Source organism: Pelobates fuscus, chromosome 5, assembly GCF_036172605.1.
Source record: "Pelobates fuscus isolate aPelFus1 chromosome 5, aPelFus1.pri, whole genome shotgun sequence".
NCBI classification, from domain to species: domain Eukaryota; kingdom Metazoa; phylum Chordata; class Amphibia; order Anura; family Pelobatidae; genus Pelobates; species Pelobates fuscus.
In genome coordinates, this window is record NC_086321.1 from 254,724,376 (window position 1) to 254,747,645 (window position 23,270).

Genomic DNA, 23,270 nt, shown 5'->3' on the forward strand with positions numbered 1-23,270 from the left:
TAATGAAAATGTCAGAGTTCTTTGCTTTATACAGTATATTGAAAGAGGTTTTACTTTGAAAGTTCTCTGTAGATTCGTTTGGCTAACTATTTAAAGGGCACACCTCATAATACAGCCAAATATACACTTTAAATAAAATGAAAGACATGCTAAGAAAGACAAAGCAACAAGAAAACAATTTATTAAAGGTATTTTAGTTTTTTAAATCAGTATATACAGTTAAGCTGCATACTTATTAATCATAGTATTAATATTGGATGTCACTTGTATTGGTTTTTCTTTATTTTTTTCCAGATATTGTTGGCCCCCAGTGGATAAGAAACGGGATGCTGAATTCCGGAAAGTGTGCTGTGAGTGGCTGCGAAAGATTTCAGTAAGTGTTTAATGCCCCCCACTTATAGAATCTTGCATGATGTAAACATAGTTTCTTCCATCCTTAAAACTGTTATGGAAAATTATCTAATTTGTTTTGAACTTTCTGTAGGAAGATGCTGGTAATGGCTTTCCTCAAGTTGTGGCATCAATCTTTCTTTCACCTGGTGGGCCAAAGTTTGTGCATCTCTTGTACCACTTTGTACGATATGTTATGCTACAGCATATTAGAAAAGATGGTGAGTTTTATGAACTGCTCATTGCTCTATGAGCAAGTAAACAGCCTATTAGGCTTACAAAGTTTTTCATGAAACAGTTTGTGAAAAATGTTAGAGAAAACTATTGAGGCCATTTTGGTTAATAAAAGAGGTATTTGACTGAATTTACAATTTCCTCCTAACATATACATTTACAAGTTGCCTCTGAATCGATTTGCCTTGTATGAACCTCTAGTGCAAACTGATTTAAAGTAATTTTGTTTTGTAGTTTTTTTTTTTCTCCTGTATAGCTCACTGTCTGAATCTTACTGAGCAGAAAATACATAAAGAATGGAGGGACTTTTACTTATGTGTAGCAGTCAGGTTGACAAAATGACAATAGGCGGAGCTTAAAGTAAAGCTTGGTTTTATTTGCCAAGCAGATTTTAACCACCATGCATTGCTAATCAGTCCCACAGTGTATAAGCAGAAGGTCAAACTGTGTATTGTCACTCAGTATAAACTTTACTCATGCTCAATATAGTGGGTTTAAATGAAAATAGTATAAAATAAGGCAAGTCTTTTTTTTTTTTTTTATAGAAACACTCTACTAGCAGATAAAAACTTCTATTATGTTTATGTGCAAAAACATACATTTAAAATATCCAGTAAGCACCATAACCACTTTAGTTGCTGATCAAATTATACTGCATGAATCTGGTCTGTGAAGCATTCATCTTATGCTGCCAGTTCTATTTGAGATTTTTATTGGCAGGGTACTCTAGCTCTGACACCTGTAAATTGCTCGGCTAGAAGCTCAGGATCAAGTTGATATAGCTAGCAAACAATTTTGTGCACAAAAGCTTGGCGATCTCCCTGGAGAAGGGTCTAACGGAGCACAACTTTTCAGTGAGCTTGACACAGCCCAGTTAACAAAACAATGAGACGTCTAAATTATAAATGACTTACCGTGTGTATCTAGAAATATTTATCTACAGCTTGTTATACCTAGCATTCCTTTGTCTAGATCTTGTTCCAGTATATCTTAATAACCCTGACTATTCTATGGCAGGTTCTAATTCATATGTCACAGAAGCACTGCAAGTTAGGATTCAGGATCCTCAAAAAGCGTTGGCAAGAAACATGGGTGCACGTTACAGATACTTACAGGTTTTGCAGAGGGAGAACTTTGTGATAACAGAGTACCAGCGAAAAGCCCAGTGAGTGTATATCTATGTATTTTCTTTTTTGTGTATTCTAAACACTTGTATAAATGTCTCGTGATAAATGTTTCTATAGTGCTTCTGACATGACAAAGAAAGGCACACACTAAATACAAGCACGTTGTGGTTGTGTAGGTTTTATTGAATTTGACGGTTTGACTTCTTTGGATTTTAATCCTCCTGGTATAAAATGCCATTCATTACAAAGTAATACATTTTTATAGTCTCTTGAAACAAAAAATGAGATCTATTGGAAGGGGCTCTAACATATGACTTTAAATCACTTTGTACATTTTTATTTTTGAACTTTTTTTTTTTCTTTAATTCTAGAATTCTTGTGAAACAAATCAGGGAACTGCGTTCAGATTGTGTGGCATTGGAAAACCAGAACAGGTAAATCGCTATTCTTGACGGCATAATTCATTTTGTTTGTGTATTTCTATCTACTGCTGTTACCTGTATTTTCTCTTAATTAGTGACTTTTTTACGTTAACAGATCAGGAAATGTAAGCACAGACAGGTGCAGAAATGAGAAAGTGGAGAAGGTGAGATTGTACAGACTTTAAAAAAAAAAATTTAAAATACACACTGAAAGTGTATTTGGCAGGTTTATGTCCAACAAAAGGTTATAATCCTTTTCTGTATTTTCTTGAAGATACGATACATGTGGAATGTAATTATGCAGAGCTTGAAAACAATTGAGAAGGAAGTGGAAGTTGTTGACTCGGTGATTAAGGGAAACGTCGATCAGTACTGTTTAGATGGATCCAATGTTACTTTAAACATTCCAGATACACTAGTGGCCAGAATTGAAAATGAAATGTACAGGGTAAGAGTCCATAACCTTAAAACTGTCTGAAGACTTCTTGTCCCATGCTGCAGCCTCATGAGCTAAATTCTCCTCCTCCCTGTTTGATTGGAGAGTGCCTCATTTTTAAAACTTACTGAACTACCTTGAAGATTAACTTTTCATTTTAAATCAAGATACTCTTTACTACAGTTACAGATGGAGAATGTGTATGAAGCTGGCAAGGTGAACCTCATAACTGTTATCCAGCTTTTAAATGAAGCTCTAATGATTGTGAAACAGGAACGCTGCAAACAAAACTGCAAAGGTGTACCTCTAGATTTGCAGTATCTTGCTGGGAAAGCAAAATTTGAGATGGATATTCTAACAAGACTGATGAACATAAGGTAGAACGATCCTCTGACAATTTATTTGTGTAAATTAAACTGGTTATGAATTTGTAGAAAAAAATTTAGCCTTAACATTTAAGGAAGTTGTGCACAAATGTGTATATATAAACATTTTTTTAATGACAAAGCTGTACTGACTTCTTTCCCTCCATATGTTATATGTATTTTTATTTAGGTAGCAATTGTGGGCGATTGATACTCAGGCAGAGGAAACATGCTCTGTTTGCCACTAAATCTCCCTATAATAACACTGCCTTCTGATGACCGGGGCGAGTTGAGAGAAATCGTAACGGACAGATACGAGGCAGACACCCTTTTTTTTTTTTTTTTGAATTTTTTTTATGGGGTTCTTTCCCTTCTAGTTCAGGAAACATTGTACTTTAGTTTTATCGCATATGTTGCCTCAACTCTCCATTGTAATCTTTAGATTGTAACTCACTGGTTATCTAGTAAAGTACTGTATCAAAACGTCAATGGCTCACTGGCAGGGGTCCTCTTTACCTCTATTTCAACCTTCCCCCTTACTCCCCCACTCTAAAGCACTTCAGAATGTTGACACTTGATGAATGTCAGTAATATGGTAACAATTCTAACATTTATTGCAGGCACAAAATAAAAAGAGAAAATATTGTAGCAATAGATAAGGTGATTGCTGAAACAGAAAAAGAATGGGAGAAAAAATGGACAAAGGTCCTTGGCAAGTCTCCTTTTGGCGTCTATAAGGTAACAAATCTATTGATTGGGATTATAGACTGCTGATATGCATAACCTGGCAGGCTACAGTATTTGTAATACTGGGAATCCACCCCTAATTTGAACAGGAAGGTTTTTTCTTCCACCTTAAAATGGTTTATTTAATATTATGAAGGTAATGGTTCAACTTATGTTTACTATGCAGCTGCAAGGCATATGCAAACTTATGTATGTCAATTTTATTTTGTATTTAGATTCTTGATCTGCAGCCTTCTACCTTTTCCCATCAACCTGCTTTAGAAGAGGAATTCAGCAGTATTTTGGGCCAGTTTGCTCCATGTTTACCAGGTGAGAGATGTTGCTGCGCTTTGAGTGCATATGGTTTTGTGGGATTTCTTAGGTTTTAAATTATGAGTCTGCACCCAATGTAAGATGTAGACTATATATTTCCTGGAACCTCTTCTCCCTCTCTCGTTCAAACATATATTTCGCTTCTTGCATCGATCTTACTCTTACATCTATACCCACTCATGTCTCGTCTGTCATCTCTGTAGCGAGATGTTATTAGTTATTGAAAACGTACACCGGCTCCAGGTGACTTTAAAACAATTTAAATTCTTAATTTACTTTTTTTGATTTCCAGAAGAGCTCTCAAAAGAAACTCCCACAAAGCCCCTAACCAGAGAAGATGGTGCATTACGGAAGAGTTTTGTAGATGCGTCAATATTTACACCCACTGGAAGGTATATTCCTCAGTAAACATGCCATAAAGGAACATGTCTCACTCACACACCCCTTAAGTGCATTTGATATATTTTGTCTTGTTGATGTATGCGTTCTCTGTGGCTTTTTTTTTGTGTATTTTAAATAAACACTTACACTGTGTATCTCAGCCAATGAGAAATCCGTGTAAGCTGAGCTGCTGGCTTGGCTGTATCCCTATCATCACCACTGAGATTAGGTAATTTGAAAACGAAGTGCATGCTCAGCCAGCGCTGCTATTTTTTTTTTTTTTTTGAAGGTTGGCTGTGAGAACAGAGTTTGACTCTTCTGGGGAGGGAAACTTTTATAAGATTACTTTACATTAAATGGCTAGATTGAAATTTATAAATGCTAGTGCAACTACTCATCCTGTTTTTTTTTTTTTTTTTAGGAATCCCCTTTCTTTACGTGGCCAGACTCCTATTCTTAAACGCAGAATGTCTTTAAATGAGCAGGTAAGCTTTCTTTTTCACCTTTTCATCTGACTGCTTAAACTGACACTCCGCTATCCAAATACTAAATTACTGTTTAGTAGATATCCCCTAATACATGTATTGAATTATGCATGTATTCACTGGGGACACGTCTAAAAAGCTGCAGATAATTTATCTGAAGCCTCTGCAAGCCTTTTTCTGCCCATCCCAGATGTTCTGTTGCTTTCCAATCAGACTTATATTATTTTTTTAAATTGCAAGCTACAGAGCTCAATCTGCTGCTTCCCTGTCATGAGTCTTCTAGAGGTCAATATTACAAACTTGTATGGCATAGGATCATTTCACTTTATTTTACTCACCCTGTACACTTTATTTAGGTTTTCCCCTTTTTTGTTTTTTTTCTAAACTATAACCTGTGATGGTTTTATACTTGTTTGTTCTGGGCACATTTTCTTCTCACCTTTTGTCTTGTCCATTATGCTAAAGCTTAGTTTACCAGCCCTGCTCCATATATTTGGCCTGTTATTTGTTCCCCCTGCATGCATACCTCCTGTCTTATCTAATTTCTGCCACTTACACCTCCATTATTTTGATAAACACCCAAATGTTTGTTTTGCCTGAATAGCCCTCACATCTGTACATAGATGCATCTCCTCCTTTATTGCAGGCCTATCTGACCCTAACATATCTCTATTCTAAAAATCCTATGTTAAGACTTTCATCTCCAGACCTGCAAGCTAGTTTCCTTAGCACCCACCTTTAGTCTACATTAAAGTTTTATATTAACTTAGATTTGTTAAGCTTAACTTAAAGGACCACTATACTGTCAATTCCAACTTAAAAACCTAGTCTGCTGCCGCCTCTTTTTTAAACCAGATGCTAAGGAACTTGTCCATGCTCTAGTAATTTCCTGCATGGATTATTGTAACCCTCTCCTGATTGGTCTTCCCAAAAGCCGTATTGCCCCGCTACAGTCTGTAATGAATGCTGCCACCAGACTGATTTTCTTCTCTAGTCAGTCCTTTCACACCTCACCATTCTCTGTCCTTACATTGGCTCCCTGTATCCTATAGGAGTCAATTCAAAGTGCTAACCCATACATTTAAAGCACTGAACAATTCTATCCCCTCTTATATCGCTTTACAGATCCATAGGTATGCCCCTCCTCATTCCCTCCGCTCTGCCCATCACCACCTCCTGGTCGCTACTCACTCCCGTATGGCCATCTTGCGCTTGCAGGACTTGACGGGTGGCTCCCTTCCTATGGAATAGTCTGCCTACCCCATCAGACTCTCTCTCCTTGTCTTCAATCCTTGAAGTGCCTTAAAACAATCTCTTTAGGAAAGCTTATTGCCTCCCAGAGTAACCTCTACCTTACACACTTACTATAGTACCCAGACTTAAGCTCAATGAAGTGGTCTGGGTGCCAGGTTCCCCATAGTTTTAACCCTGCAGGTGCAAACATAGCAGTTTTAGAAAAACTAAGTCTAATCCCAGGTCTAGACACTGGAACTGTATTTTTCAGTCCCAGTTTGGAATCTGCATGCTCTGCTGAGTAAAGTGAGTCAAAGGGGCACATCTGCCTTGGGTTATACTCATTCAAATGGACCAGTTTAGAGTTTTATTGTGAACAATCACACTGCATACAGACTATGGTGAAATACATGCACAAAACAATGAGAAGCCCAATATTTCAAATGACATAAACCCATACTCTGGCCTCCTACTTTTTAAACTCTTCATCAATGATCTACCTAATGTCTGCAAAGCCGCAACTGTACATGGATGACAGTCTACAATGGCAATCCAAAGGGACCTGGGACAATGAGCTGAAGTGGTCTTGGTGCCTATTGTGTCCCTTTTAATACTATCATTTGTTCTGCAGCTTTGTGCTACAATGTAATTCCATAACCCATCATTGACATGTTAAGAGTAACTGGCTGTCGCTGAAATCCAGATGCACTACATCTTTCAAGCCTTGTGTTTTTTAAAAGCTTTTCTGGGAAGCTCCCGCCCAATCTGAGTAGAATGCTCTCTCAGACTGCTCCTGCCTCCTATAAACTCAAGTCCAGCACTTTATTAAAGTACGAGCACTTTATTTAGTATACTGCATGATAAGAAACTGACTATTTACTCCTTTTACTATTTGACCACCACAATTATGAAACTACGTCAGACTCCATTAAATCTTGCATCACTCTAAAATACTTTGAGATCCCTATCAACATTTCTGTACAGAATGCACCTGTAATCATGGTTAACTCTATTACTACTTCTGTGTTAAATGTACATATGTGTATTGAGTCCAGGACCTAATTGAAAACTAGAGAAATCTCAATTTCTTCCTGGGATTTTTTAAAATATTTTTTTTGCATGTTAAAAGTGGGGGCTTGCGCAGAAGACAAATAACAAACATTTTGCATTGTTCGGGTTACTGAAAGGTTATAGTGAGCATTACATACAGTGCAAAATACTTTTATAACATTGGAGTTATGCCCTGTCAGTTGTGGTTTTTTGTTTTGGGTTTTTTTCCCCCTCTTCAGTGGGGTTAACATAAATGGGGTAAATATATACAAGGGTAAAGAAAAATATACAATTCAAGAACTTGCAGAAGTGAGGTCCTGTATGTGAGTGAGCCCCATTGTCTACTGGTAATAAGAGTTGGGTTTTTCATGGGTGTTAAAGGGTCCTCCCCATGAAAGTGTAAGCGGTTTCATAGTGGGAGGGTATGTCTAGTGTCTGTGGGTTTTTTTTTTTTTTTTTTAAACACCGACGGTGTGAGTGCCTCCCCACTCTCCTCCCATAGTACCCTCGTGCTTTGGTGTGGATCATTCTTCAAATTGTTCCAACAGTGCCCATAACTTCTGAAAAGTGGCAGTAGTTTTGCAGACTTGAGCAGTCATTTTGTCCATCAGGTAGTTGTCCCTGATTTTGGCCAAGACCAGGGAGAGTGGGGATGTCTCTGGCTTTATCCAGTGTTGGGCTAATGCTCTTCGAGCTGCCAATTAGAGCATATTCAGTAGTCTCTGGTCGTGTTTGTCTAGTCTAATTCTTCTTGACCTCTCAGCGGCCTTTGACACCGTTGATCATGCTCTCCTTCTTCAAACTCTTCAATCGCTTGGTCTCTGTGACTCTGTCCTCTCGTGGTTTTCCTCTTATCTCTCCCAACGCTCATTCAGTGTCTCCTTTTCTAATGATACCTCCTCCCCTTGCCCTGTCTCGGTTGGAGTTCCCCAAGGCTCCGTCCTTGGTCCCCTTCTATTTTCTCTTTATACTGCCTCTCTTGGCAAACTTATTACCTCTTTTGGATTTCACTACCACCTGTACGCTGATGACACCCAGCTATATCTCTCCTCCCCGGACCTCTCCCCTGCCGTCCTGCAACGTGTCACTGCTTGCCTTTCTTCCATCTCTGACTGGATGTCCTCCCACTTTCTGAAACTCAATCTCTCAAAAACTGAGCTCCTTGTCTTTCCTCCTCCTAATACTGATCCTCCTCTTTCGCTCTCCCTCCAAGTTTGTGGTACCAACATCAGTCCATCCTTGCAAGCGCGCTGTCTTGGCGTCATACTTGACTCTGGTCTCACCTTTGAGCCTCACATCCAGCATGTTGCCAAATCCTGTAGATTCCATCTTAAAAACATAGCCCGCATCCGCCCCTTTCTTGCACCAGATACTACCAAGGAGCTTGTCCATGCTCTAGTAATTTCACGCATGGATTATTGTAACCCTCTCCTGATTGGTCTCCCCAATAGCCGTACTGCACCCTTACAGTCCGTAATGAATGCTGCTGCTAGATTGATTTTCCTCTCTAGTCGTTTCTCTCACACCTCACCCCTCTGCCAGTCCTTACATTGGCTTCCTGTATGCTATAGGAGTCAATTCAAGGTACTAACTCACACCTATAAAGCACTGAACAACTCTAGCCCCTCTTATATCTCCTCACAGATCCATAGGTATGTCCCTTCTCGGTCTCTCCGCTCTGCCCGTGACCACCTCCTGTCCGTTGTCCGCACTCGTACGGCCAACTCGCGCTTGCAGGACTTCTCGCGGGCGGCTCCCTTCCTATGGAATAGCCTGCCTACCGCCATCAGACTCTCCCCTAGTCTTGCATCTTTTAAGAAGTGCCTTAAAACCCATCTCTTTAGGAAAGCTTATGGCCTCCAAGACTAACCCTTACCTCACATACCTGTCTCTTGCCCTCTCCTAAAGGGCAGCCCACCTTATTTGATTGTAAATTCCTGTCCTAATGTGTTTTACACCCCACCTCCTATAGAATGTAAGCTCGTTTGAGCAGGGTCCTCTTCAACCTATTCCTGTAAGTTTATTTGTAATTGTCCTATTTATAGTTAAATCCCCCTCTCATAATATTGTAAAGCGCTACGGAATCTGTTGGCGCTATATAAATGGCAATAATAAATAAATAAAAAATAGTCTCTGTGGGTCAAGACAGTAAGCATGCCCAGGGATCATGTGTCAGTCTCCTTTGTAGGATTCGGAGTTTATGTCCACCACCCTCCCCCAGAACTTATTAAAGGACCACTATAGTGCCAGGAAAACACTTGTTTTCCTGGCACTATAGTATTAATAGGTCCCACTCCCGCCAGGCTGAAGTGGGAGGAAGGGGCTAAACACTCACCTTTCTCCAGCGCTGGGTACTCTCCTCCACATTTGGATGTCATTGGCTGCGCATGCGCGGCAAGAGCCGCATGCACATTCAGTCAGTCCATAGGAAAGCATTCTCAATGCTTTCCTATGGACGCTGGCGTCTTCTCACTGAAAATCATACTAGGTCAAAGGACTTTCGACAACTACAAACCTTTAGACAGTCTTCTGGCCCACTCACGTAAAAGTGACATGAGAAAAATATTATGTAGTCTCTTTACGGTCTTAAAGGAAAGCAAGACCATAACTAATCCTATTGCCCTTGTTGAAATTGCTGATCACATATTTTGCTCGGTGCCTTAATAATAAAACACAAAGTTTATTAAATCCTTATATGTGTAGATAAGTCACAAAATATTAAAGTAAAGCTGTCAATGTGCAAATCAGGAAAGCAAAAATGAATAAAATGAGTTGATTAAAATAGAACCAACTGTCAAGGCTTCAATGGAACATCCAATATTAAACCCACACTTGGAATATGGACACACTAGCTAGTAGACCCAATAGTGTTGCAATGATTAAAGGTACTAAGCGGTGTCTAGCTTTAGGGGTAGTTTGGAATATCTTATCCAGGAGGGGCAGTATGAAATTATCTGTATGATATAGGGTATAGTTGACAAATGAATTAGAATTAAAAAAAGTCTTAGTCGTATTGCTCAAAAGGCACTCTTAAGCAGGAGAATGAATAGTCTCTAATGTAGATATAGCAGATATATGGGGCAAATTCAGCGCAGCATATCCCAAATTGAGACTAACAATTGGGGTGCTAGTGATGGAGGAAAGGAGCCCAATCTGAAATGTGCTGGATTAATGCTGTAAAAATTTGCAGACCCGGACCGTAATCTGCTTTGCTAGTGTAGAGTGCTGGAACTTGGTTAAATGTAGCAGCAGGAAACTAAATAAGATGATAGAGCACAATAGCTTGTTGCATTTACCACACTAAGGATACACAGTACAATATGAACTAGTAATCAAAGAGCAGTACTAGACAGATTAAATTGAGACCACTGTTTTTTGTATGGTCGTTGGAGTTATCCACGAATCACATCAAAGTGGGCGGTTTATTTTCGAGTGGCTTGAATTGATGGATTATGGAGGGAGAAATTAACTCCTCCAGTGCCAAACGATAGTCACTTGCAATCGTTGTTGAAATCCAATTTATGAGATCCTGGTAGGGGATAGTGTTTACAATTAAAATAAATGTTTCAAAAGGAGAATAATTTTATCTTCTAAAAAGCAAGATAATTACATTAATTTGAACAGGTAAATTAAAGTGGCCAACGGGAACAGTTCTTTCAAAATTATTTAGAAGTTATGCCCTTGGGGACCAACCAATATACATTCTGTTGCAAAATTAAAGTAACGATATGTCCATAAGACAAGTTATGTAATTTAGTATAGATCTGAGTTAAATGAACGGTGCAAAAATAGAAGCCTTCATTCAAACAATTCAGTTGAAATGTCTTCAGCCGATAGGTTCCTTAGACAGCGTGTTTCTGGATCTCAGTCACTTTTTCTTTTGTCATGTGTCACCAGTTCCAACCCACAAAAACTAAGCCCTTTAAAGTCACTTGAATGGTGTTCCCTCAAGGGCCGGCCAATGGGGCTCTCTATGGTTGGCTTAGGAGACCTTAACATGTTTCTTAATCCTTTGAAAGGACGAAAGGTTTTTCCGACATTTTAAATCCCATTCACAGGTTAGGAGATAAACCAGACCTGCAGTATTGCAATTAAAGAATGAGGTAATGTTAAATTGTCTTCACTGTCAGGTTTTTTTTTTTTTGCGTTTGAATTTGCAGGCAACACATTGTCCGCACTTGAACCCATAAGGGAGTAGTAAGCCAAGTATGTTATGGTACGCTGGGGTTGAAAATGACTGGGGACCAAGAGGTCTCGGATTAAAACAAATTTAAAAAAAAAAATAGAATATCTCCCCTACATTAACCTTGGGACCGAGGGAGGATGTGTATCATCTGGTAAGAGGGGCCAAAATTTCAAATTTGTCCAGCTATATGGGTGGTATTGTTGTCCTCCAGTAACAACACAAGGGTCATTAGGCAATCATAGTCTTTGCTTGGCAGGCCTAGATCTTTTTGGCTTTCCTCCCAGTCTGAAGTTGGTTGTATTTATATAGGGTGAGTTTTCTAGCAAATAGATATAGATCTTTGATCCATACAAATTTATTGTAAGCTAGGATTGGTACGAATGATACCTTTTTTTTCAAAACATTAATTTTGTGGTGATTTAAAGGTTTGGCCTGATTCACCATTTGAGTAGTGTTGTTCATGTGAGTTTTCAAAATCTCCTTCTTCCCCTCGCCCCCCCTTCCCATGTTGTGGGTATGATGCATCGTTTGCTGGTACTCTCTCTCAAACAAATGTACCCCCTTTTTTTTCAGGATTTCCCTAGAGTTCCGGTTGGTGGTGGTAGGGTTGTGAGTCGGTCTGGCTTTTGTTCCTGTTCGTCTATTGTCCTTTTCAGAGTTGGTTATCCTTTCACGAGAAAACATAGGTACACATTGTCTGTTTGATAATCCTTGCGGTCACAGACAAATTTATGGTGTTCCTAAATTTTATTGATACATGTCGAGGTTCTGTTTTAGTTTGGTTTCTAATTGGTGAACTGAAGGATCTGACGAACTGATAACTTTTTTTGATTTCTGACTTCTAGTTAGTTTCTTGGAGTTAAATTGTTTTCATATTTACAGATTATCTCCATAAATGTTTTGGAACAGGTACCGGATGCTGTTTCCCATTCTTTCACCAGGTTGGGGTTATCGGTGGGATTAAATTCTCTGCGTCTCTGCACCAGATGGTGCTGTGTAGTTTATTTGAGAGCACGACATAGCAGGCAGTACTAGACTATCAAACTATGTACAACTTACCATATCTAGTAGAGTATAAGACGAGTTTTTCAGCACATTTTTCGTGCTGAAAAAGCCCCACTCGTCTTATACTCGGGTCAGTGTTTGTATTAAGGCAACTTACATTGCCATAATACAGACCAGGACCGCCGGGCTCATTATAAGCCTGGTGGTCTTGTTGGGGGCTGGGAGCAAGCTGTTACTTACCTTTACTTAAGCTCCCTTCTCCTCCGTGCTGTTCAGCTCCAGTGTAAGTCTCACGAGAGCCGCGGCCGTCAGAGCGTTGCCGCGGGTTACCATGGCAACGCTCCGTGCGGCACGCAGACTCCAAGACTTAAACTGGAGCTGAACGGCACGGAGGAGAAGGGAGCTGAACGGAGCTGCTGTAAAAGTAACGGCTTGCTCCCAGCCCCCTCCTGCACAGCTCATCCACTGGACCACCAGGGAATAATATAGCCCCCCTCCCTGGCCAGGCAACAAGCAGGGAGGGGGGACAAAAATTCAAATACAAATTCTAATCTAAAAAATGTATAATATAAAAAAATTAACAATAAATAAAACAAATGCCCACCCCACCATGGTTACGTGCTCTGCATCCCATACACAAACGCGCTGCAAATATATATTCAATTAATATTTTTTTTAGGATCTAACTTTATTTAGAAATTTACCAGTAGCTGCTGCATTTCCCACCCTAGTCTTATACTCAAGTCAATAAGTTTTCCCAGTTCTTTGGGGTAAAATTAGGGGCTTCGACTTGTATTCGGTCGTATACAGTAGGTATTGAAACCTAAAATAAATACAAAGTCTTGTCGAGAGACTGACGCCAAGTTTGTAGTGGTTATGGGGTTATTAGGGCATAACCCAACGTAAAGATACGAAGAGATTCTGCTTGTGTCTATATTCCAAGTGTGGGTTTAATATTGGATGTTCCATTGAAGCCTTGACAGTTGGTTCTATTTTAATCAACTCATTTTATTCATTTTTGCTTTCCTGATTTGCACATTATTTTGATAGCTTTACTTTAATATTTTGTGACTTATCTACACATATAAGGATTTAATAAACTTTGTGTTTGATTACCGTATTTATCGGCGTATAACACGCACTTTTTCTCCCTGAAAATAGGGGGAAAATGATGTGTGCGTGTTATACGCCGATATACCATATTTACTTGCCTGTCTTGAAGCGTGGGCCGGTGTTCAGCACGCACCGTGGTACTGGAACTTCAATTTCAGGTTCCGGTTTCCGGCGGGACTGAAAGGCCGGCCCACGCTGCAAGACAGGTAAGTAATTATGGGACATGGGGAGGGAAAGTGCACTAGGGGACACTATGGGAGGGGGTGGTGAATACTATGGGTGGGGGGGAAAATTTCCTGGAATTTCCTTCTGAAAATGAGGTGTGTTATACGCCGCTAAATACGGTAATTAAGTCACCGAGCCAAATATGTGATCAGCAATTTCAACAAGGGTAATAGGATTAGTATTGGGCTTGCTTTCTGCAAGCCCCCTCTAATCTTTCTTAGTAATCTAAAACCCCTCTGACTACACAAGGCGATTTGGTTACTGTCTGGATTTTTTTTTTTTTTGGCATTCCCATTTAATGTTGCTCCTTTATTTATGCAGGACTTCCGAACACCTTCTCCTTATGCAAAAGATGGTTTTCTGGAGCTTACTCCAAAGTCTGCAGGGAATAAAAGACTATCTGACACAAGTTGGAAAGTTGGAAGTAGTTTGCTGGCAATATCTCCATCACCATGTAAAGATCCGATGAGTGCAGCACGTCATCAGCTTGCACAGCAGGTTGGTGATTAACTACTTAGATTTTTTTTTAAGTCTATTTTCTCTAAAAGTTTTCACTTTGCAACATATCATACGAACGTATACATGGATATTGGGGATGCAGGGCACGTTTTCAGCTAGACAGTACTTTTTTTTTTTTTTTTTTTTTTTTTTTTTCTCCTCTCCCTCTTCTGTGATTAATCAGGGTGTTTCTGCTTGTGCCATACAAGGTCAGTTTTGCTGTTCACATATTTAGATGTTTGGTCTAATCATGGAAAATCAGAAAGGATTTGTTTTTGATTTAGTGATAAACTCCATATTCCCCTTTGAGACAGATGTGAAGATTGCGGAGCAGCAGAAATTTACTCTATAATCTGAGTAAACTAAAATGTTAGGCGTAGGGGATCATACTGGGTAAGATCTTAAGAGTACATATTTTACAAATGTGTTTTCAGTACTTCTTAAATGGGAACTTTCCTCTCCCATTTTAATTTTTCTTATTTCTATATTTAAAGGGACACTATAGTCACACAAACTGCTTCAGCTTAATAAAGCCATTTTGGTTATAGATCAATGCCCCTGAAGTCTCACTGCTCAATTCTCTGCCATTTAGGAGTTAAATAATTTAGTCAAATGCAGGGAGGTGTGAGTAGGGCTGCATAAACACAGCCTTCCTACACACTTCCTGTAAAGAGCCATCTAATGTTTACACTTCGTTTATTGTAAATTCTGTTTAATTTCGAATCTCCTGCTCTATTAAACCCTTAGGTGTTCTATGCCATCCTGCATTATGCCGCCGCAATGGCTTTGAGCCCATGGAGATCCGGTGGACTTACCTCCGCTGCGATCCTCTTCTTGAGGGCTGCCTGACAGCCCAGGCAGCCCTCCTGCATATATGCCCCCCCCCTCTAGCTGGCTGTGGATTGCCAGCAGAGGGACAGTCCCCCTGCTGGTGGGTATGGTAAGAAAAAAGTGTGTGTGTTTAAAGGAACAGCGGAGCCTCTTGGCTACCCTGCTAGGATGTCATAGAGCACTGGCATACCTGATATTAGGCTCATAAAGCTTAAAAATTTCCTCGATAGGGGGCAAACCATGAGAGGCCCGGGACAAGGTTAGAATTGGGAATACCGTTATGTTTGACTCCGAATATGTATGATTGTCTCATGTACAACGAGTTGGCTTCTGCGTAGGCATCACAGTTGAAGTATACTTGCTCTACCAGCAATATACCAGACGAGTATAAATGGAGAATTAAAAAAAACATAATCCTCGATGGGAGGCAGGTTGTATAGAAATTATAAAGTGGCTTAATCTCGTTTGATGTCAATTATTGTATTTACAAGACTGATCTTTTTGTATTCTGGCTTTTGCGCAAGCCTCATAGTTGTAATATTCTTGCCTTACCTGTCGTGTGCAAAAATAAAGAATTTAAAAAAAAAAAAATTAAAATATTACATTAGTATACCCGTAGAATTTAAATACCTATAAGTGTGTTTATATTATATTTATATTACATGTATAGTTAAGTAATCTTTTAACATAATGTGACTTGATTAATTAAAATTTGATTGACATGCGTGGCAACAAAAGGAGAATGCAGAGACTTTAATTTGCAAGCACTATATTTGACCCTGTAACTCTACAAGACACCATAAAACCTGTACATAGGGGGTACTGTTTTACTCGGGAGACTTCGCTGAACTCAAATATTAGTGTTTCAAACTGGTAAATTGTATTACAACGATATTTTAAGTAAAAGTGACGTTTTTTGAATTTTTTACAAACTAACGGCACTTTAATGGACTATTATTGTTGTAATATGTTTTACTGTTTTAAAACACTAATTGTGTTTAGTGAAGTCTTCCGAGAATAACAGTACCCCCCATGTACAGGTTTTAAGGTGTTTTGGAAAGTTAGTCACATAAGGCTTGCATTTCATTTTTATGACATTGAAATTTGCCAGATTGGTTATGTTGCCTTTGATAGCGTATGGTAGCCCAGGAATGAGAATTACCCCTATGATTGCATACCATTTGCAAAAGTAGACAACCAGAGGTATTGCAAGTGGGGTATGTCCAGTCTTTCTTAGTAGCCACCTAATCACACACACTGGCCAAATATTAGTTTTGGGTTTTTTTCACACAAACAAATAGTCACAAACACTGGCCAAGAAGTGGCTACTAAAAAAGACTAAACCCTTTCAATCCCTTGGGTAGTCTACTTTTTCAAATGCTATGCTATGCTATTATGGGGGCAATTCGCATTCCTGGGCTTCCACACAGTCTCAAAGGTAACATTACTAATCTGGCAAATTTCAATTTGAAAATGGAATGTTCTATATTTGAGCCTGTAACTTTCCAAAACACCATAAAACCTGTTAATGGGGGGTATTGTTGTACTCGTGAGACATCACTGATTGTCAATACTGTTAGGTCTTACTGCAAAAAAAATTGCACATATTTGTATTCACAGCTAAAATGTCAGATGGAAATACAAATTAAAAAAAAAATGTTTTAATTGTTTTTATTCATAATAAATTGTTCAATAAGTGTGGATGCACTTAATGTGACAGCGGTGAATTACGGTTGAGCAGACAGTGCAAATTCCAGTTTTTGTTTACGTTTCGTTTTGATCAGAGCAGGCACTATTGACTCTGTCCTGAAGGACCCTACATGAGCCTCCTGTATGTGATTAAAGGACCACTCTAGGCACCCAGACGACTTCAGCTTAATGAAGTGGTCTGGGTGCCAGGTACCTCTAGGATTAACCCTTTTTTTTATAAACATAGCAGTTTCAGAGAAACTGCTATGTTTATAATGAGGGTTAATCCAGCCTCCAAATCCTCTAGTGGCTGTCTCATTGACAGCCGCTAGAGGCGCTTGCGTGATTCTCACTGTGAAAATCACAGTGAGAGCACGCAAGCGTCCATAGGAAAGCATTGTAAATGCTTTCCTATGCGACCGGCTGAATGCGAGCGCGGCTCCTGCCGCGCATGCGCATTCAGCCGATGACGTCGCGATCAAGATGGAGAGGAGGAGGAAAGCTCCCCGCCCGGCGCTGGAAAAAGAGGTAAATTTAACCCCTTCCTCTCTCCAGAGCCCGGCGGGAGGGGGTCCCTGAGGGTGGGGGCACCCTCAGGGTACTCTAGTGCCAGGAAAACGAGTGTTTTCCTGGCACTAGAGTGGTCCTTTAAAGGTTTCTCATGCTCTGTAAATTGAACCTTTAAGTTACATAGGATTATGAAACTATTTTTGTCTTCATGGAAGCGGTGTCTGTCACAGACAAGGGAGGTGTATCTAGAGCCCTGATCACAATCTAGGATGCTGTGACAATGTTTAAAAAGTATTGTAATATATTACTATCTTATGGGTCACTGAACAAATGTTGAAATTAAGGAGGTGGTTTATAAGCTTTTGCCATGTACATTTTTTGGGTCCCTAATAAAAGGGTTAAACAATGCAGCAGGTTTATAGTGCAATTATACTCTACTACATATGGTATTTGTAGTATACAATGAAGCATAGCTTTTCACACAAAGGACAGACATTTTCTGTGGAATTGTGAATTGATTCAGAACTGGAATTAATTCTTATGAATGCCTTCTTCCTCATGTAGTTTAGAAGATTCATCCTACTGCCACTGAATCTCCCTAGATTAAATCTGAAGTTATTTGAATAGAATCCTATGGAGACCAAGCCCCCTGCAATGTAGTCTTGTACTGTTGATATAGGCATCCTGATTGCATAAGCACTCCTTAACCCCTTAAGGACACGTGACATGTGTGACATGTCATGATTCCCTTTTATTCCAAAAGTTTGGTCCTTAATGGGTTAAAGAGACACTTCGTGCACCAATACAACAAAATCCTTTTTGATTTTTGGGCCTCAATATGCTGTAGTATGTTTGCATGCTCAGATCTTTAGAGTTTTTGCATAAAATGCATTACAGTAGAATTGGTGCCCAGTGTAACTTAAGTCCTTGGACATTATCTATATTCACATAATGTGTCCTTCATAGTCTGTGCAATTATCCCTTTTAAAGTATTTCTATCTTTAATATATAATATCCTATGAACTATCTCTTTGCAATATCACTGGCACCCATTCCCTACATGTTACAATGTGCTCCCTGCTAGGTAGGCATGTGACTCTTATGCTGAAAATGGCTTCTTCAAAATGCTGCCTTGTTTAATGTAGCATTTGATATCCTTCTGAAAAGTCAGTAGCTTAACATGGAGTGTAATCACATTCCAGATGTGATTTGGGACCATATCGGGTTTTATCTGCTTTTATTTCCTTCTCCTGCATGTACCAAGTGTTTATGTAAATAGAGGTCCCCACCCTCCCATTTCTGCATGTGTGTGCAGGAAAAGGAGTTTAACTTGCCTAAACCGTTCTCTTGCGCGATCCTTTTCTATAAATGGAGCCGCTGGGGATTGACATCTAGAAGTGTCAGGCGTAAGAAAAATACTGAGACAAAGTAGTCCCTGCTGGGTTTGAATTTCCATGAAATTCAAAATGTCAGTATGAGCAACTGTTTATGGTTTTATATATATATATATATATATATATATATATATATATATATATATATATATATATATATATATACACACACACCATGGTAGGTTTTTCTCCAGATGCTTAAAATTGTAGTTTGCGCGTTACACAATCATTCCTGAGCTCCTACTGTATATTACCGATGTTACATCTTCATACTAGCACGCCATTTGAGTCAGGCCCAGAACTATTCTACATTCCCATTGTAATATCTGGGTAAAGTTTATTGCAGGAACAGAAAGTTGCAATGTTTGTTGCTGGTCTCCCTTCTCTTACCATATTCAGGGGCCTGCTTTAAAATCAGTTATTAAAGCAAATGTATTTCTTTAACATGTTTTCAATAACACAATGTATATACACTTTGACGCTATCATACTTTTGGTAGTGAATGGGCTAACTGGTGGGAGGACTCTTATTCATAAGAATTATCGTAAACTAAGCAATTTTATTTGGTATGTACCACAGGTTGCAGACTTAATTGCTTCAGAATCTCCAAGAACTTCAGAAGGGAGAGCTGGAGAGTTGGAGGATTTACTTGGCATGTTATCTTCTGATCCTTTCCTATCTAAAAAGGAGATCCCACGGACACCTGAGAACTTGCGTAAGTTGCCGTTGATGCTGTCGTATTTTGAATGCCTTTATCCATCCTTGTTAACTGACTGTCCTATGTAGTGTTTGTCACCCCCCCCTCTGTTTTTATAGTGGGTTACACCTGGGTGTTTTGCTGAATAAATTCCTTAAATCTGATTTATCTTCTAGCTACCAGCTGGTATAGGGAAAACTCTCCTACCATCACTATAAAAACTCCTTACCCAACAGTTCTTGATGTCCTGTGTGTGGGGGCTGGATAGGTAGCAGATTGGACAGGCAGATGTTGCTGTCACAGCTGCAGCATGCTTAGCAACCTTGAGTCAGCTAAAAACCTTAAGGGGGGGCGGCTTCAATACTAACTGCTTACCCAAGATTCGCTGGTCCAGGTGGTTGCAGCACGAAATAACAAGGTAGACTATTATACCTGTGGTTGCGTTTGCATGCCACTGCTTCATGGTGCGCTACAGAGCATGCACGAACAGTTAAAGCTAAAGTACACCACTTTTTTTTTATCTATATTGTAAAAGAATGGGAAAATATTCCCATGGCTCAGCTAGCTAAGAAAAAATACCTTTCAATTGGGAAAACACAACAAGAATACGTGATCCTATAGATAAGAAAGCAGAAACGTCTTCAAGGCTCATGTAACTGGGAGCTGCAGCTCAAGCTATGATTTTAAGAGTCTGTATGTAGAGCTCAATAAATTTGTGTAATGATGCCGGGAGCTGGAATATGGCGTCATTCCAGCCCTGGCATCACTGCAGGAAGATCACTGCTCCCTCGCACCCAGAAATATCAGCCCCACTGGACCCCAGGGAAAGTCCACTCTGCTCTCCCAAAGGTAGGCAGGCTGGGTCGATTAGAATTAAAAAAGATAAGTGTGAAGGTACCTGCCCCCCTACTATCACAATTGGTGTTTTTTTTTTAAAACTTTTTTTTCCCCCCCCCCCCCCCCAAGGCCGTGCTTATTTTGCTGTTGCTTGTCCTGCCTCCATAGCTGAGATCTTAATGATCTCCGCTAAGCAAATGCTTTCCCATATGGGGGGGTGGCGGGGATTAATAGACAAAGATCATATAACTTTAGAGAATAGTTTTCACTCATTTAGAATACGCAAACTGAAGAAATGCTTAATCCTCCTAGAAGAGTTTTGATGCAGGAAGAAAGGAGGCAGATTGCAATTTTTTTTATTAATGGCCAAGAACTACAGAAGATGCATGGGTGTTGTGTATTAGCAAACGTTACAAAATTTTATTTGCTGAAAAAGCGTAAACCGCTTAAGATAAAACAAAGATAAATAACCATGAGTCTCAACAGCAATAGTAATAGATGTGCCCACAAAAGTTCAAAGGAGTATATCCTTTCCAGTTCACATATTGACCTTTTGGTATCTCTTTTGCTTCATGAAACCTTTTCAAAGATCGAGATTATTTTGTAGGCACACCCAAGAGCTTGTGCAGTAATTCCTTCTCTGGTTTCTTAAAGCAAATGATTAAAAAAAAATATACCTTCAATTCAGATTTTCTTTTTTGTGTTTTTTTTTAATTTTTTTATTGTGCACGAAGTGACAATAGGCATGCAGGCTTTTATATAACATTTTAGCATTTGAAAGCGTGGCAGAGTAAACAGCACATTTTTTTTGTATAGAAAGCACATACAAACATTCTGATTTTTAACATTGGTAAATTAGTTTAAACATGTTGCGTTAGGCAGTCTTAAAATTAGTTGTTCTCGTTTAAGGTTAATACGTTTTTTTTTTGTCGTTTCGTAGATCTACCTGTCATTAAGACAGTGTGCTATAAGGCAGTGAATGACAATAAAAGTAAAAAGTACGAAAAGAAAGTTGGTCTGTATGGCAAAACTTTAGACTATAGGTGATAATGGTAGGTATACTCCAGGATAGCCTGTCTTATTGATGCGTGTAGTGAACATGTCAGTCAAACTATCAACTACAGGCTAACCTGTAGAGTAACGCAGAGTAATTAAGAGGCAATTCAATGCCGGTTGTGATGTAAAACAAAACGTTTGCATAGTACAGATTAAGTTTAGAGTTACGCCATGTGCCATGCCGTCTCTATGACCTGTGAACGGTGTGTACCATGCACATATTGGGTGGGTATTGGAGTTAGCTTTGTGCGTGGTGTCGCCTAAGTTATGTATGAAAATGCCTTGCGCCAATAAAAAAGTGGTATTATACTGACTTCAAGCTGTAATGCACGCCAATAATGCCTCTGGAGACTAAATTAAAGGAACAAGAGAAAATGAGAAATAAAACATAAGAACATTCACATAACATGCTGGGACAAAGTACCCCTACAGTATTCTGTGTGACGGGAGCTGTGTAAAGAGTTTACGAGTACATTTTTGTTCATTATTGTTAGAAACGTTATATTGTGTTGTTGGGTACACATAGGTACTAGTCGGTTCGGTAGTCAATGTTAATGTTAATGTTCTGGGCCGTAGGTTGCGATCAACGGTAACAATGTCCCGGCTGGTGTACAATGCAGAGGCTGGGGCCCTGCACCGTGTGTTTTACTCGTCGGCTCTAGCAGCTTATGCCCACCGGGCGGGAAGGCCCATCCAGCTTGGGGGTGACCTTTATAGATGTGGTTGGAGAAAGTCTCGGTCTAAAAAGTGTGAGGCCGAAGTGGGCAGGGGGGTGATGTGCCAGTAGAGGAGATGGAAGAAGCACCCCCGGCGGATCGTTCAGGAGTCACCTGTACCTCCGGCTGTTCCGATCAATCTTCTGGGGATAAATTCCGCTGTGCTGGCTGTGTCCCAGTTCGGTGGGTTGCCGGTACGTTCTGATGTTCCTTGCTGTATTAACGAGTCCGTGGGGAGACCTAGCTTTCCTAGTTCTCCGGTGCCTCATAAATGTGTTGCGCTGTCATTGTGGTGCCGCCTTTAGTGATCAGCAAGATATGGGCAGAGGCCCAGCGGTAGTGAATGTGTTGGGCCCGCAGGAGAGATGTTAATTGGCGCAGGGATCGTCTCCATGCCAGCGTTGCCCCAGAGAGATCTGCATAGAATGAGACATCTCCTCAAAGAAATAATTCGGGTGGTTTCTAGCAGCCGGTAGTACTACTGATCTGTCCTTTAGGGTCTGGAATTGTATGATCACTTCCCTTGTGGCTGCGGTAGGGGCTTAGGTACCCGGAAAATGCCATCTAGTGTTATGGCTTTGGCTATCTTGGGAGTCAATAAAGCTGTGAGGAGCCGCCGTGTGACATGAGGGAGCTCAGTGTCAGGTAGGTTGTCGGCAATGCCTCTTACCTTGAGGTGTGTGAGGCGGCGCTTGTCTTCAAACCCATTTTTAGGTCGTTTTGAAGGAATCGCTGTTTTATCTCTTGCATCTCTTTTTGCAGCCTTTGGATTTGGCTGGTATGTGTGCTGGAGGTGTTTTCCACTGCTCCTAGACGTCCTGTTATGCCCTGCAGAGTGTCCTTAATTGAGGCAACCTCAGCCGAGATCTTATTGCGGTGTTCCGCCATGAGTTCCCTAATGGTCTCCATGCTCACCGCTGTGGGGGCAGCGGGTGGCGGCGGCTGTTGTGATTGTGCTGGCAGGGAGTTATGTCTTGCCGGGTAAGGGCTCTCCCTCTCTTCGTCCGACGTCTCGGCATTGAAGTCCGAGCAGCCTCCGTGTAAAGATGCCATGTTGGCGCTTGAGGCTCCTCGGTCCTGCCGCCACATTTCATCGATGCTCATGCCCATCGTGGGCTTTTCAGGCTGGAGTTTTTTTTACTTTTCCTCCCCATCGGGCTTATAGTGCTGTTGTAATCCCCCACGGGTGATTTCAACCCTTGAAAGGGGGTAATTTGTGGGTTTTCTCGTTGGTTTGCTCGGAGCTCAGCCGGCATGCGACCGATCTCTTCCGTAGCTAAGCGCCGCCCCAATTCAGATTATTTTCAATAACGATATTCTGTATATTTTAT

The 23,270-nt window shown here is 40.2% G+C and overlaps 1 protein-coding gene and 1 non-coding gene across 4 annotated transcripts in view; both read left to right on the forward strand.

Moving 5' to 3' along the window:
- HAUS6 (HAUS augmin like complex subunit 6) overlaps window positions 1-23,270 on the forward strand; it is a 31,161-nt gene that overhangs the window by 2,392 nt on the left and 5,499 nt on the right. The window contains exons 3-15 of one of the 3 annotated variants that reach the window (XM_063455229.1): window positions 295-373; window positions 485-611; window positions 1,597-1,789; window positions 2,123-2,185; window positions 2,289-2,337; window positions 2,448-2,621; window positions 2,793-2,986; window positions 3,595-3,712; window positions 3,937-4,030; window positions 4,326-4,425; window positions 4,836-4,899; window positions 14,033-14,209; window positions 19,213-19,348. In XM_063455229.1, coding sequence (XP_063311299.1) covers window positions 295-373; window positions 485-611; window positions 1,597-1,789; window positions 2,123-2,185; window positions 2,289-2,337; window positions 2,448-2,621; window positions 2,793-2,986; window positions 3,595-3,712; window positions 3,937-4,030; window positions 4,326-4,425; window positions 4,836-4,899; window positions 14,033-14,209; window positions 19,213-19,348 — 1,568 coding nt within the window. The remainder of the gene's footprint in view (window positions 1-294; window positions 374-484; window positions 612-1,596; window positions 1,790-2,122; window positions 2,186-2,288; window positions 2,338-2,447; window positions 2,622-2,792; window positions 2,987-3,594; window positions 3,713-3,936; window positions 4,031-4,325; window positions 4,426-4,835; window positions 4,900-14,032; window positions 14,210-19,212; window positions 19,349-23,270) is intronic. The other 2 variants (XM_063455230.1, XM_063455231.1) reach the window with 2 other exon arrangements.
- Window positions 3,175-3,303, forward strand: LOC134613182 (small Cajal body-specific RNA 8). Its single transcript, XR_010091205.1, has one exon. It is a non-coding gene; the product is annotated as a small Cajal body-specific RNA 8 (non-coding RNA).